The 16,976-nt window shown below is 34.3% G+C and overlaps 1 protein-coding gene across 13 annotated transcripts in view; it reads left to right on the plus strand.

The window, feature by feature from the left end:
* Positions 1 to 16,976, plus strand: part of LOC128012969 (receptor-type tyrosine-protein phosphatase mu) — a 256,276-nt gene that overhangs the window by 91,778 nt on the left and 147,522 nt on the right. For 12 of the 13 annotated variants that reach the window (XM_052595589.1, XM_052595585.1, XM_052595594.1 and 9 more), the window contains exon 3: positions 15,050 to 15,324. The exons of the other annotated variant lie outside the window; for it this stretch is intronic. In XM_052595589.1, the coding sequence (XP_052451549.1) occupies positions 15,050 to 15,324 (275 nt within the window). The remainder of the gene's footprint in view (positions 1 to 15,049; positions 15,325 to 16,976) is intronic. 13 annotated transcript variants of the gene reach the window in all.

A 16,976-nucleotide genomic window follows, 5' to 3' on the forward strand; every position in this document is an offset into this window, starting at 1 on the left:
GTTATATTCACTATTACCAGACACCATAACTCCGTTCCAAACTACCTTATAAACTATTAATACGTAGCAATTAAGGAGTTAATTGAGGCAAAAGTCATAGTTAATGGTTAGTTAATAGTGTGAATTGAACCCTAAAATAAAGTGTGACCAGATTTTTTTTACACAATATATATATATATATATATATATATAAGCATAATAATAATAACTGTTAGTGCTATTATTTGCCTTAAATATAATTATTAAATAAATAATGTATACTTATAGAATTAATTATTAATTAATATTAATTGAATTAATGAATTAATAATAATATAAATTGAATAATATTATTCAATATTATAAACTGATTACATTTGTATAATATTAAAATGTTTTATAAGTATTATAAGTTAGCAGGTTTTGGAACCGAAGCTGAAAGTCAATAGAATTGTCTTATTTTTGTATAATAATAAATATATAATATTTTAATATGCACATTACCACCGCCACTACTACTAATATCATTATTATTTATATTATAATATTTTTTTTTCTAATGTGCAATTATAATTTTATAATATTTCATAGGATAATAATTTAATTATGTTTATAATATTAATCAATTAAATTCTATAATAATAATTAATTATTTTTGTAATAATAATAAGTATTAATGTAGGATGAAATTAATTATATTAAATCAACAGAAATGATTTAAATATTAAGTTGTAATAATAATAATAATAATAATAATAATAATAATAATTAATAATAAATAATTACAATTCATTATTGTATTATTGTATTAATGGTAATAGTTATAATAACACACTATTATTATGATGATGTTGAATGAGTTCAGACTGAATGGACGTCTGATGTTTATCCGAGTGGATGTATCTGCAGTCTTCAGTAACAGGTTGTTGACATCGCTGCAGATCAGAGAAGAGCACGGTCAGCGCAGGAATAATGATGTCCTGTAGATGTGAGCGGGTCTCTTCCTCACACTCTTGCTCAGATTGAGCCGGACGCTCCGTAAGCGGCTGTTAATATGATCCGAGCGCAATAACAGCGAACGCCCGCCGGGTCACGCGCTTATTAATGCTTCAGATGCTCCACGCTATCAGGGCAAACACAGCTGCTCCCAAATAAATAAAGCAGTTCATCAGCGAGAAGCGCCTCATGGATCTGTGATAACCGTCCGCTAGCGTCTGTCTCACACTACACTACAGGCACTGCACTGCATTCTGGGAGATATTAACACTAGCTTCCTCATGAGGACCTAAAGATGTCCTCACAAGATCAACATTTACTGCTATTACTGTACGATTGGTCTTTATAACGTGATGAATACACACTCACAGACACACAGTCACTCTTACTCTCTCTCACACACACACACACACACCTTTATTTATTTATTTATTTATATAGCGCTTTAAACAAAATACATTGCGTCAAAGTAACTGAACAACATTCATTAGGAAAACAGTGTGTCAATAATGCAGAATGATAGTTAAAGGCAGTTCATCATTGAATTCAGTGATGTCTTCTCTGTTCAGTTGAAATAGTGTCTGTTTTTATTTGCAATCAAGTCAATGATATCGCTGTAGATGAAGTGACCCCAACTAAGCAAGCCAGAGGCGACAGCGGCAAGGAACCGAAACTCCATCGGTGACAGAATGGAGAAAAAAACCTTGGGAGAAACCAGGCTCAGTTGGGGGTCAGTTCTCCTCTGACCAGACGAAACCAGTAGTTCAATTCCAGACTGCAGCAAAGTCAGATTGTGCAGAAGAATCATCTGTTTCCTGTGGTCTTGTCCTGGTGCTCCTCTGAGACAAGGTCTTTACAGGGGATCTGTATCTGGGCTCTAGTTGTCCTGGTCTCCGCTGTCTTTCAGGGCAGTAGAGGTCCTTTCTAGGTGCTGATCCACCATCTGGTCTGGATACGTACTGGATCCGGGTGACTGCAGTGACCCTCTGATCTGGATACAGACTGGATCTGGTGGCCACGGTAGGTAGGTTATTCCAGAGTTTAGGCGCCAAATAGGAAAAGGATCTGCCGCCCGCAGTTGATTTTGATATTCTAGGTATTATCAAATTGCCTGAGTTTTGAGAACGTAGCGGACGTAGAGGAGTATAATGTAAAAGGAGCTCATTCAAATACTGAGGTGCTAAACCATTCAGGGCTTTATAAGTAATGAGCAATATTTTAAAATCTACGATGTTTGATAGGGAGCCAGTGCAGCGATGACAGGACCGGGCTAATATGGTCATACTTCCTGGTTCTAGTAAGAACTCTTGCTGCTGCATTTTGGACTAGCTGTAGTTTGTTTACTAAGCGTGCAGAACAACCACCCAATAAAGCATTACAATAGTCTAACCTTGAAGTCATAAATGCATGGATTAACATTTCTGCATTTGACATTGAGAGCATAGGCAGTAATTTAGATATATTTTTGAGATGGAAAAATGCAGTTTTACAAATGCTAGAAACGTGGCTTTCTAAGGAAAGATTGCGATCAAGTAGCACACCTAGGTTCCTAACTGATGACGAAGAATTGACAGAGCAACCATCAAGTCTTAGACAGTGTTCTAGGTTATTATAAGCAGAGTTTTTAGGCCCTATAATTAACACCTCAGTTTTTTCTGAATTTAGCAGTAAGAAATTACTCGTCATCCAATTTTTTATATCGACTATGCATTCCATTAGTTTTTCAAATTGGTGTGTTTCACCGGGCTGCGAGGAAATATAGAGCTGCGTATCATCAGCATAACAGTGAAAGCTAACACCATGTTTTAACACCATGATATCTCCCAAGGGTAACATATAAAGCGTGAAGAGTAGCGGCCCTAGTACTGAGCCTTGAGGTACTCCATACTGCACTTGTCATCGATATGATACATCTTCATTCACTGCTACGAACTGATGGCGGTCATATAAGTACGATTTAAACCATGCTAATGCACTTCCACTGATGCCAACAAAGTGTTCAAGTCTATGCAAAAGAATGTTGTGTCAAACGCAGCACTAAGATCCAATAAAACTAATAGAGAGATACACCCACGATCAGATGATAAGAGCAGATCATTTGTAACTCTAAGGAGAGCAGTCTCAGTACTATGATACACACACACACTCACACACACACACACACACACACACAGATGTAACCCTATGGAGAAGCGTCTGAACAGAGAGCAGAAAAACACAAAGGATAAACTCCATCCCATCGTTCCATCATGATCCCTGTATTTACAGTGGATTATATGAGAGGGATCAGATGGTGGTTTCAGAGCTGCTTTATCTCTGCAGGACTTTAGGAAGACGGAGGCTGAATTGAATTAGCTGGTGTTTGTGGTGAAATCGCTCTGATTTCTGGAGTGAATGGAGCCCAGCGGCAGCTTGTTCAGTTCCTGCGCTCGCTCGGCTCTGGAGAATTATGGCCGGCGGTAAAGCTCTCGACACGCACGTAATGAAACTCCCGCGCCACTATTTCATCCTGCTTCACTGCCGTATTAATTAAATATCCATTTACGGTGCTGTAGCAATTTATGGCTGGTATCTGCTGGAGCCAATCCCTACAAACAGGCCTCGGACTCGCATCATGTCTCTCTGGTGCTCCGCTGGAGAAGCTGTTTGCTGGGATTGATGAGAACAGAATGAAGCTGAAGCGGTGCATGCTGGGACGCCCTGTGCTCCTGATGGAGAGGTGATTTGTTGCAGGGTCACATCTCTCTAAATCGTGGCCCGTCAGAGACGTATAAAACACAAGCACGCACTGCTCTTTCTTCACGCAAACACGGCATTTCAGATCATTAATAATTCATTCATTCATGGGAATTTGAGTTGAGTGTAATAAGTTTTGATATTTAATTATATACTTAGAATCTATTTACATGCATAAACTGTCATCTCTATTATCTCTTTACAGACTAATAATAATAGTTATCCAGTTCGATTTCAATAATTCTGAATAATACTGAGATATTCTATGTTTGGCCACGCCCACTTGTTCACGAGCCAATCATATCCTGATGAGCATCATCAAGCCCCGCCCTTCATTGTTTTGACGTCTTGAAGGTGTTAGATGTCTCCAGGGAATTAGCGTGCGATTGTTTCAGTGCTAACTGAGGCTTTTCTGAGCTGCTGCTAACGAGCCGTCGTTAGAGTTCAGCGCTAATAAGGCTGTGACGGATCGCTGTAAGAGACACGGACTCATTACTGAACAAATCAAAGAACAAGTGGCTCAAGGTCTCTTTCTTCATCCGCACCGGAGCGTCTCCGAGTGTCCAGAAGCGTCTGGAAATCATCCGTTTAGTGCCGGAGAGCGCAGACACAAATCAGATCAGAGGGAGAAGCGGAGATTTCCTCTGCTGAAGGGTAAAATGAGGCAGAACTTTGAAGAGAAGAAGCGTGTGGTCCAGAGGTCAGAGGTCGCTTTCTGACCCTTTTAGGGGATTACTTCAGAATGAAAGTCTTTCTATATTCACTTTAACACTGTCTGTAGCTGAACCTCACCTAAGCTGCATTAATTTGATCAAACATAGAGGAAAATGTGAAATTGGATAAAATTAAGATTTGCATAACAGGAATAAATTCAGTCTTTATAATATTTTTAAATGGAAAAGCAGTTCTTTTTAAATTAATTTTTTTTAAATATTTACTGTATTTTTGATCCAGTGAAATGTATGTAATCTAATAAAAACTAGCTTTGATCACATTGCATACATTACATTTTACAAAATATTCAAACAGAAAACAGTTATTTTAAATTCTAATAATATTTCATCTTTTTTCAATCCAGTAAAATGTATTTGATCAAATCAAATTAAGCTTAGCATAACTGGAATAAATTACATCTACCAATATATTCAAGCTGAAAAACATGTTTTAATTCTAAATTTTTTAAAAAATTTTAACTATTTTTAATCAAGTGTAATGTATTTGATTTATTAAAATAAAGCTTCGCGTAACTGGAATAAATGACATCTTACAATATATTCAAATAGAAAACCATTTTTAAAAATTCTAATAATTTTTATCATTTTTGTATTGTATTATGTATCCAATAAAATATATTTGATTGCATAAAATTAAGCTTCACATAACATGAATAAATTACGTCGTATAATATGTTTAAATAGAAAGCAGTTATTTTAAATTCTAATATTTTTTCACATTTTTGATCAACTGAAATGTCTGTGATCTAATAAAAATCACCTTTTATCACATGAATAAATTACATTTTACAATATATTCACATAGAAATGGTATTTTTAAATGTAATAATATTTCACAGTATTTTTGATCAGATAAAGGCCACCTTGGTGAGCACAAGAGACTTCTTTCAGGAACCAATCAGAATTATCCCAAACTGTAGAGTCATGCTCTTACGTGATCATGTTGAGATGAGGAAGACTGATGTTTGTCTTGAGATCAGATCCGTCGTGTCGCGTCTACAGGAAGTGTTTGGCCGCACAGGAAGCAGATGGGCTCCTCCAGAATCTGGCAGACGTCTTCACATCATTCATGAAAGCCATTAGAGCGAAGACAAAGATGTGCCACCTGGGCAGGAACAGACTGCTCCTGAAATGAAATCACTAGAAATAAATAAAAAAAGGCTGGAATTACAGGAGTTTGTCACGCACACAAATTACCTCAGATGAGCTATTCATGCACAGAAGAAAGACTGAATTGCCTCCATTCTTCTTGGTAAGAGGCAAAGGAACAGTAAAGTACTAGAATTATGTTGCTTCTTACCTCTATGGGAGAGGACATTTGCATCAGTGGCTTTATCTTGTTGTACGTGATGATTTTCTCTTATTGTTCGTTAGATTTCGGCCTGGTGAAGTTGTAATTGTGTATGATTTACTTCGATTATATGCTGCATATGCTTTCCTTAAAAAGGCTGTTCATTTCCTGATTTCATTCGGAAGCCAAAATGCATTTTTTTAGTTATTTTTCATATTAAAATTCTTTAAATATTTTGCATAATGCATTTTTTAAATAAAATATTAATACATATTCATATTTGATTTGTTTGTTTTTTTACTTTCTTGAAATGCATAACATTATTAATTATGAAAAAAAATATATATATATAATACAAAGTAATTGTAATTCCAAATGAAATCAGGAAATTAGGAGTATTAAAAGGAGTTTTAATTTCCTGATTTCATATATTTCATATATTCATTTTCATAAGCTAATATCTCATTTGAATTAGTTTTTTTTATTTGCCTTTTATATTTTATTCACTATTTTAAATATTTTTATTTTTTCATTTATATTAGAATTTGTATTTTTATGAATATATATTAATTATTAATAATACATATTAATATATCTTAAAACTATTTACTATTTCAAATGATATTTTATTTTAATTTTGTTATTCTATAAAGAATGTTGTATAAATAAATGTTAATATTAATATTTAATAATAAATTAGGAATGCATATGAATATTTATTAATATATATTTAGATTTTTACGCTCCGTGTGGTTCTCGATCATGTTCTCTCAGTGTAATGATGTGAAGTTGGTAACGCGTCTGGGCTGTGATTTAGCGGCGGATGCTCGGCGCGTGTCTCCAGCGTTAAACGAGCTCATAGATCAGATTAGCGCTAGCCAGAGCTCCATTTCCTTCCCATCATGCTTCAATATCAGAGAAGCGATCGCTGCATGTTTACAGGTGAAACACTTCTGACACAATGAGAGGAAACTGAGCTCTGATCAGAGAGGAGACCAGCTCCAGAGCCGACACACACACACACACAGAGCCGACACACACACACACACACACACACACACAGAGACACAGACAGAGACAGACACACACAGACAGACAAACAGAGAGACACACACACACACACACAGAGACAGACACACACACACACACACACACACACACACACAGACAGACAAACAGAGAGACACACACACACACACACAGAGACAGACACACACACACACACACACACACACACACACAGACAGACAAACAGAGAGACACACACACACACACACAGAGACAGACACACACACACACACACACACACACACACACAGACAGACACACACAGACAGACAAACAGAGAGACACACACACACAGAGACACAGACACAGAGACACAGAAACAAACAGACACACACACACACACACACACGTTTATATATATATATATATTAATGATGTTATGTATCTGAATGAGAGAGGTTTTCTGATACAGTCTGGAGTTGTACGGAGTGTGTTTGTGTCTGGAGAGAGTCTGAACCGTGTTTTTACCGCAGTACAGATCACAGGTGTCCCGTCACAGAAGCCCATAAAGAGCGCTGCAGCTGTCGCGGCGGTTACCCAGAATGCCGAGCTCAGAGCACACATGCTTCCTTCAGTCAGTCAGCGGAGAGTGCTGATTGGCTGCTGGACAGATTCCCAGCCAATCACAAACATGGCAGTCAAACGAGGGATTAACGGCTTTCCAGCATGAAGTTCAGAATTAGATCTCAAGTGCTTGATCAGTTTTATATACAGCGGTTTTCACACTTTAGACTATTAATTCATGTGTTTTTAAAATCGTTTTTGATTTAGTTTACAATCTCCTGATTCGTTCAGTTTGTACAAGACTGTAGGAACCATCTACTGTATCTGAACCACAGAAAATTCTAAACAAAAAAAATAACAAAGATAAAAAAAGTTAGGGTATTAATTTCCTGATTTTATTAAAAAAAAACATTAACTTTTTAATGTTATTTTGATATTTGTAATAATACTTTTTCCAACTGTATTTAATTTGTTTTTATTAATACATTATAAATAAACCTTAATATACATTTAAATATTTTATTTTTAAAATGAAAAATATAAAAGATTATAATATAAAAAATAATATTAAAATTAAATTAGATACAAAATAAAAATAATTGTAAATTAGTGTATTCAATTCCTGATTAAATTAGGAAGGTATAAATAAATTAATTTTTATTTGCGTTTTAATATTATTTTAATATATGATTAAAATAGAGTTAGTGTTTCTGGTCTCGGTGTTTCACACACAGACGTGACGTGAGCGTAGAGAAGAACATTAACTCTTCATTCACTCTCTCAGAAACACCAGCGTGTGAACACGTGAAGGAGCGGAGAGAATCCCAAACAAACATGTGTGTGTGTGTGTGTGTGTCCTAATGATAACACAAGGCCACTATTGATTGTGTTCTCCACAAGAGCACTTGTACATTATTCACACTCAACGAGACACAAAGCATTATGGGGACTGGGATGATTAGTGACGCCTCCGTTAATGAAGAAGGAACGAAAGGAACAGTGGATTCCCCTGAATAGAGTTAGATCTGAGTTCTACACTGGTCTAACAGCATCACAATACACCTGAGATTTGGTTTGATCCGTGTTTTGGTGTCGATATTACTGTTAAAATGTCATAATGTTTCATTTCAAGTTGTTTTTATCTGCTTTAAATTTAATATGATACATTTTCATGAATATAATTTTTATTTTTGTTTTATTTTTTGTCAATTTGAATTAATATATTATAAACACATTAATTAGAAGACATAATAATATTTTTTCATTTTATTTACATAAATGTCCATTTATTTTTTTATTTCATTTTGGGTCAATACTGAGTAAGAAAATCACTTTTTGTAATTTTATTTATTAAAAGACTATTTCATATGCTTAGTTAACATTTTATTAATTTTATTACTATATTATTAAAACATTGATATGTTGTTTTATAACTAATATATACCTATTAATATTTATTGTTTATTTTTTTATATATTTAAAAAAGTGAAAATATAACTTTTTGCTGTTTTATGCTATTACAAAAACTTTTAATATTTTTATTTTATTTTAAATGTTTAGATTTTATTTATATGTTTGAATTTTTTGTTTTGTTTTTTTGGGTGGGCCAAAAGGAAGTATTAAAAGCCAGCTAAATACTGAGTGGTAATATTATTTATTTTACAATTATTCTATTTTAATTTGTTTAAATAATAAAAAAATATATTTTTTGTAAATATCATTATTAATTTAATAATTTTTTAATGTATTTAAATCGTTTTCCTATTTAATTTTAGACCAAAATCTATGAAACGACTGCTAAGTGAATAGTGAGTTAATGATTTATCTAGCATGTTTAATAATGTTTAAATGTCACCTCGTGTTTGCTGCTCTGATCAATCACACGTCTTGTGTTAGCGATCATTGATCCGTGTGTTAATTGAAAGCTCATTAGTGATTCCAGCAGCCGTTTACACGCTAGAACACCAGAGCAACAACACGCGTGTGGTGAAACCACCTTAAATCATGCATCTGGTTTAAATCTTGAAGCGAATGAAGAAGCCACGTCTTCCTTTAACCCCAGATGAGCGTGTTTAATGCAGCCGAAGCGCTTGAGTGAGAGTAAAGACGTATTATCTGCTGTTGAAGATGATCTGAGGAGATCCTGACATGAGTCTGTGGAGTTAAACTGCAGCTCTGGAAAATACAGTCTCTCTCTTTATAAGCTGTTTATTTATTTCCCCAAAGCATTTAGCTCGTGTCTTATGTTATTTCAGAGATCTGTCAGTTTTAAAAGCTTCTTCCTCTTAATTGTTGAGAGGAGAAACACGTTTCCCCGTCGAGTGAATCACAGAACAATCCCATTATAAAGTGTTTTCAGATTCGTTCGCTGCAGATGCGTCTGCGCTCTAATGATGTTCCTCTTTAACGACGCCGGCGGGTCAAAGGTCTCTGAGTGTCTTCAAACGGGTCCTGTGGCAGGATTCAGAGCAGATCCACTCGACGCTGATGGAGTCAGATGCTGAGACTCTGCTGCTTTGATGTCTGCAGTCGAACTATATTCATATTCCACATTTCTTCTGTATTTCAGGGAATATCATGGTTTTACCAGAAACATTTGTCCAGAAAAACATTGTATAGCCAAAAAGGACCATGGCATTTTATACATGAACCATTCAGTGTTAATTTATCAATATTGATTAATATTCATATTTAAAATGAAAAATTACTGTTATTACTATTTTTTGAATTTGCTTTTTTATATTTTCAGTTTTCATTTCAATATAAGTTTAGGTTTTAGTCATTTTGTTATTTGCTTTAGTCATTTTTTTTTTTTTACTATTTCTAATTTAGTAATTTTATTATTACTACAGTCTTAGTTTTAGTCATTTTAGTCCTTAAACTTGTTGATTTTCTTTAGTTGCAAAGGCAACATAATTTTTTTTTTGTTGAAATTCTAATATTTTATTTTATTTTAATTTTCAATTTAATTTAATTTTCAATTTAATTTAAAATTTTAAAATTTAAAATTTTAATTATAAATTTAATTTAAAAATGTAAATTTAATTTTAATTTTCAAATAATCAAATTAATCAAATAATAATATTTTTTACATGCACTATGCAGTATTATTTTATTATATAAAATTTTTCATATTCAAAATAATTTAACAATTATGTTTAGCTATATATATATATATATATATATATATATATATACATACAAACATTTTTAATTTGTAATTTTTGCAACATTTAAATTTATTTTTTACAGTTGGTAATATATATATACATATAATTTTCAACTTCATTTCAATAGCAAAAGATATATAGATTATTCTTAGTTCTATTAAATGAACACTATGTATGTATTACACATGGTGTATTTCAAAGAACCATAGTATTCCCTTCTTATACCATCACTGTACGATGATATTAACCACAGTATCTTAAAGGAGTATTACTGTGATAAATGTCCCAAACTAACGTGTCAGACACACTAATGTCCCTGCGGCGGTGTGTGTGTGTGTGTGTGTGTGTGTGTGAGAGACACCGTCAGCACACACTCGACTCGTCGCAGAGGAATCAGTAGCAGATTGCTGGTGTTCTTCAGAGTTTGGTCCGTCTCTGAGTTACACACACGTCACACGGCAGGTGTGTGTCTGCCAGCTCCATTATACGCCGAGCGAGCGTAATCACCTTACAGCACACTTCTCCAGGAGAACATCTCCAGAAGCTGAAAGCTGATACCAGACGAGTGCATTAACTCCTAATGAAGCAGGAAGGTGTGTTAACATGACTCTTCTGCCGCTCTAACTCAATTCCATCTTGTAACTCTGTACAGTAGCCAAACATAACAAGATCTGCCATCCCATAATTCACAGAGATCAATGCAGATGAAATGAAGGCTGATGTGATTCAGCAGCTTCTGGAGAAGTGAGGAGAAACCTCAAAACTCCTGCAGAAGAAGATCCGAAACATGTAGGACCTGTAATTAGATTATAGTACATTTTAGAAAAATGCTTGTGATCAGACTACGCTTACTCTTCAGGGATTACATATTATTCACACAAATTATTCATAATGTCTTCTAATTCTAAAAGCAGTAAATATAGTAAATATATTAGTTTTTTATATAATGATGGCTTACGGTGCTTTTCTAACATTCTTCTTCTTGTGTTGGATGAATGAAAGTGGTGATAGACATGAGGTTGAGTAAATGATGACAGAACGATCTCTTTAATAAACATTGAATCTCTCAGTTTCTCGAGGCGGTGAGTTTCTGCAGATCCTCAGACAGTAATATCAGTGTGTGAATGAGTGAATGATGGGATTCCTCTCCTCGGGCTGTGACAGACCAGCTCTATCTGACACGCAAGCTGTGATCTCGACTAGACACACGGGAAACACACGAGACAAGACCGAACACGCGTGTGTTTGACTGATAACACAGATGTGAAGTGTGGTAATTATACAATACACACAGCCGGTCCGGGCAGGTACGGATCGGGAATGTGAGGATCTTACGGATCTGGGTTTGAAGGTATACATATACAGATAGTAACAATAGAAATGCATTTTTAATTTTACTTTAGGCTATATATACACAGGTGCATCTAAAAAGAAAATCTGAATATCATGAAAAAAATATTCTTATTTAAAAAAATTAAATTTCCATATATTTTAGATTCATTACATTTAAAGTAAAACATTGCAAAAGTTTTTCCCACAAAAAAGGGAATAATAATAATAATAATAATAATACATTTTATTTATATTGCGCTTTTCTTATACCCAAAGCGCTACAGTGCTAAGTACAGTACAAAAATAAATACATTAAAAATACATTAAAAAAAAAGGAAAAAGAAAAAAAAAGAACTGGAACTGAAAGGCCCGGCTGTTCACAGAGTGCTGTATCAAAGCATATAAAATGCACTGTTGACTGGAAGAAAGAAATTGTGTGTGAAAAGGTTTCTATTTACATCTTATATAGAGATTTTATTGTGTTATATTTAAATTTGATCATTTAAAATATGATATATAATATATAAAATAAATATCATATAAATTAAAATGTAAAATAAATTAATAAATATATAATAAATTAAATATATATAATTTTATATATAAATGTTTTGCATTAAAATTATATTTATTTTTAGTAAAAGTAAATAAAATTCTTCTTTTTTTTTGCCAAGTTCGCAGAATGAGGTTTTGTAGCTGGAGCTCCCTCTGGGAAATGTTTTCCTTAATGAGTTCAGGATTCATAATTACTAACCCTAAAGAACTTATTTTGATCAACACTAATTAGTTCCACCATGATATTTTTAATCGACACGCTTCCAACAAGAAAATCCTGGATAATCCGGCTGATGCTGAGCTCATGAATCTGATGACAGATTGTACTTCTAATGTGCTGATTATAGCTTCTCCGGCTGAACCCGACCGTCAGAAGTGTGTGTTAATGGCTTTTAACCCAGAACACACCGAATCAAGAACCTGGAACCCATTCAGTGTCTCGTCTCTGATTCGTCCATCACAGGTTTCTCAAGAGAGACGAAGTGATCGATCCATTCCAACACCAGCTTCTGCTTTACTGCACAAACTAAGACCATAAAGCAAACTGTTATAGATATCAATTAAATAGATTAATAGATTAAATTAAATAATTTTACAAAAACAATCATAAATAAACATTAACTGAAATAAAATTAAACATTAAATTAAACTTTCATAAATCAAATAAATAACAAATAATTCATATTAAAATACAGATAAATAATATTAACAAAACATCATTTTTTAATTGCAATAAACATTGGTTATTAAAATAAACTAACTGAAATAAAATATTAAATAATTTTTTCACTTGATTTGTCAATTTCATTTAGTTTAACTTGATGTACTAAAATGAATAACAAATGTCTATATAAATAAAAAATAACATTGTAAAAAAATTATTTCACAATACACTTTAACTGAAAAAAAGAACTAAAACTGAAAACAATTAAAACTATATAGACACAGAAGAACTAATAAAATGACCAAAACTTTAAAAGAATTTAAACTAAAAATAAAATAAGAAATGTAACAATAATGGTATCTGAAAGATACTAATATAACACTGAGGAAAATCATTCGGTGTGTTCAGTATCTCCTTCATTACTAACACGCGTGTTCGTGTGTATGGAAGGAGAGGAATGTTACTCTGACTGTAGAGTAATGTGTACAGTATAGAGCGCAGTATTTCCTGACAGATGTGAGGTTATATACAGTGCTGTGTGTCAGCAGGTTCAGTAATGAGCTCACGGTGACAGTGGGTTTAACATATGCTCACATCACATCTACATCTACATCTGCGTCTGTCGTCTGTTCAGAGGAGTTCAGTCATGAAAAACACCACGTCTGATCCAGATCTGCCTCAACACTGGAAATGGAACCGTTCATTAAACCTTTAGACACAAATTAAAGCGTTTCATATTTGATGCATCAGGCTTTTATGTCTCATAGTATAATTTAGAAAGACTTTAGAAACATTAGTGCATCTAATATGATGCAGCAGCTGTCTAGAGTTAAAATCTGAAGAGTTTCTTGTTTCCGTGCAGTATATATGAGGGTTAAATGAGCTTCAGTCGCTCTGGACAAACACACACACAGCTCTAGAGTCAACATCTGCTTTCTGTGATGTGACAGAAGCCACACATTAACCCTTTTAGAAACACACTTCCTGTCTTTAGCTGGTTTTCCACTGCACTGTTAGTCCAGCAAACACTTCACACACCTGAGCTAGTCACACACACACACACACACACACACACACTCTATGTAGAAGAATAGTATGTGTGTTTTGGGACATACTTGTTCGTCACAGCTGCTTCTTTAACGGATGATCTGTTGCTTCATTACGTGTATTCTGACACTGTTCATGTGTTTGATGATTAATGATGCAATAATAAAAGGATTTCATCTTTAAAGATCACAGTGTTACTGCAGATGAAATATAACATGGATAACATTAAATTAATATTTTTCATCGTTAGATATTATTTAATCCCTTTCTTTATCTGTCCACGGGTCACGTATATCAGCCATGGTTGTAGTTTTTTAACACTTCTTATGCATGTTTGTAGTTCTAATCAAACCATAAATACATTTTTGATAGTTGACATAAAAATGCTAACCGAAATATTTTTTATGTTAGAGTTTTCTTTTCTACTTTTTATGAAAAAAAAGTTTATTATGAAAAAAAGATTTATTAAATGAGTTCAGTTTTAATAAAGTTGATATATATTGTATGTCAGGTAAGAAATGTTTTTGTGTTTTTTTAATTTTTACATTTTAATTCTTAAAATTAGAAACATTGCTATTGTATCTTACTATTTTATATTTAATTTTATTCAAGTTGATGTTTATTTTATGTACCTTAAATGTTTGTTTTTGAGTTTTTTTAGGACTAAAAAAAAAGACTTAACTGAAAATAAATATAAAAGATAAGTAAAAGTATTTTTTTTTAAGGTTCTTTTATTTTGAGATAAAGTACTACAAAACCTTAAACTGAAATAAATGTATAAAAACAATATAGACAATACACAATTATTTAAAAATAATTTTCTAAAACTTAATTGAGAATAGAATGATTGGTGATAGAATGAGTTTAAGTGAACTGCTGTGGATGCTCTGGAGTTGTTTTGTGCTCAGCTGGTAATGGACAGGACTGATGTCAGTGCTTGAATGCTGACCTGTGCTGTATCTCCCGTCCTCAGATTCAGCGTTCATGATGGTGAACACATCGGGTCGTGTGTCTGGTCAGCGAGCGCAGCTCTACATGCCGCAGTTCAAGGAGAACGACACCCACTGCGTTATACTGGAGTATTACAGCGCCGCTCGAGAGGGGTCGAGCCCCGGCCAGCTCCTCATCTACGTGAAGGAGAACACGAATCCTCTGGGCATCGCTGTGTGGAACTCGTCCGGTGCGGCTCTGAACAAGTGGCAGCAGGTGGAGCTGGCCATCAGCACCTTCTGGCCCAACTTCTACCAGGTGAGAACGTCTTCAACAGCAGCAGGTTAGAGTCGAGACAGCGCTCTTCTGGATTCATATCTTCTGTCATCTCGCGCTGCAGAGCGTCTCATTAATTCATTATGTTTCCTGTTGCTCCTGACACAAACTCACGACTCCACACCTGCAGGGGCTTCCCGCTGGTCCACACGCCGCCTCCCTCTTAATTAAAACAGGAAGCTCAATTATTTTTCCATGAAACGCTCCCCCATCAGCTTCACAAATGAGTTTGGTTTGTATGGACCTGCAGGAAGTTCCTCGAACCCTCTGCGTACGATATTCAGCGGTGTGTCCTGATGAGAGGCGTCTCGGGATTAAAGCTCTTTGATGAACTCGAAGACACAAAGAGAGTCATGTCTGGAAATGAACTGAGCAGAACAGACCGTCTGAATGAGGGAAACACCTTAAAATACACAGAAAATTACATTTCAAATTATTAATACAATTAAATCAATCAATCAATAAAAATTTAAGTACATCAATATTATTAGTAATGATTATAGAGTTGATTTATATAAATTATGTTAACATAGTTTAATCAAGTCAAGTTACCTTTATTTATATAGCGCTTTATATAATACTGGATGTGTCAAAGCAGCTTTAGAAACCGAGTTTGTCAATAACGCAAGATAATTAATATATATTTTTCATTGCATCAGTGAAGTGTGCAATCAGAAATAGCAATTTTAATGTAAACTCACTTATTTCACATTGGGTCAGTAGGAGCTTTTGGGACACTTGTTTGGAAATTTGTGCTTTAAAATAGTGCAGAAACGACTCTTTCATGAACGATTCAATGACTCACACATGTGGACAATACCTCGGTTTGCTCCTGAATGAATCACTGTTTGGTTCTAATTGGTTCAGTGACTGATTCAATGACTCGTTTATAGACTGTAAGCTTTTTTATTGCCTTACAAGGTCATTTATAAACCGTAACTTTGTTCCTGAACAAATCACTGTTTTTTTGTTCAATCTGGTCAGTGAATGATTCAATGACTCATTTATAGACTGTAACTTTGTTTGTTCCTAAATGAATCACTGTTTGGTTCAGGGAATGATTCAGTGACTCAATCTTAGAGACAGCCACTTGTTTTGTTTAAGTAAATGAATGAATCAATTAATGAAATGATTCAGTGACTCATTCATAAAGACAGCCACTCATCGCCACCTAATGGTGAATACATTAATTAATTAATTTCTGATTTCAAAGAAAACAGCAGTTCATTTTCATTTCATTTCGGCGTGCGTGTAATTCTCCAGAAATACGATTGTGACTTTTTAATACAAGCAGAGATTAACAATGCAATCTCCATTCTTCAGTGCCGTTGCTAATTAGCGATGCTAGGCTAATTGCAGGTTTGTGTAATTGCACTGTATCTTAAGAGTTTGTCGAGATGAGCGCACCTGGTACAGGACAGTCCTCCGCTCTCTTATTGTGTAATCACAGGGTTGTGTTTCATCTCCCGCTGAGCTTTTCTTCAGTGCACAACGACAGCATAGTTTGAGGATGTGAGTTGTGCTGGATATTTTTAATGCACAGGTGAGATGGAGGAGGAACGTGTGACCTCTGACCTCTGCTTTGTTTCTGCGGAGCTGAGAAACTGTGCACTTACTGCTGATTGACAAACAGA

Source organism: Carassius gibelio, chromosome B24 (assembly GCF_023724105.1).
Source record: "Carassius gibelio isolate Cgi1373 ecotype wild population from Czech Republic chromosome B24, carGib1.2-hapl.c, whole genome shotgun sequence".
Classification (NCBI taxonomy): domain Eukaryota; kingdom Metazoa; phylum Chordata; class Actinopteri; order Cypriniformes; family Cyprinidae; genus Carassius; species Carassius gibelio.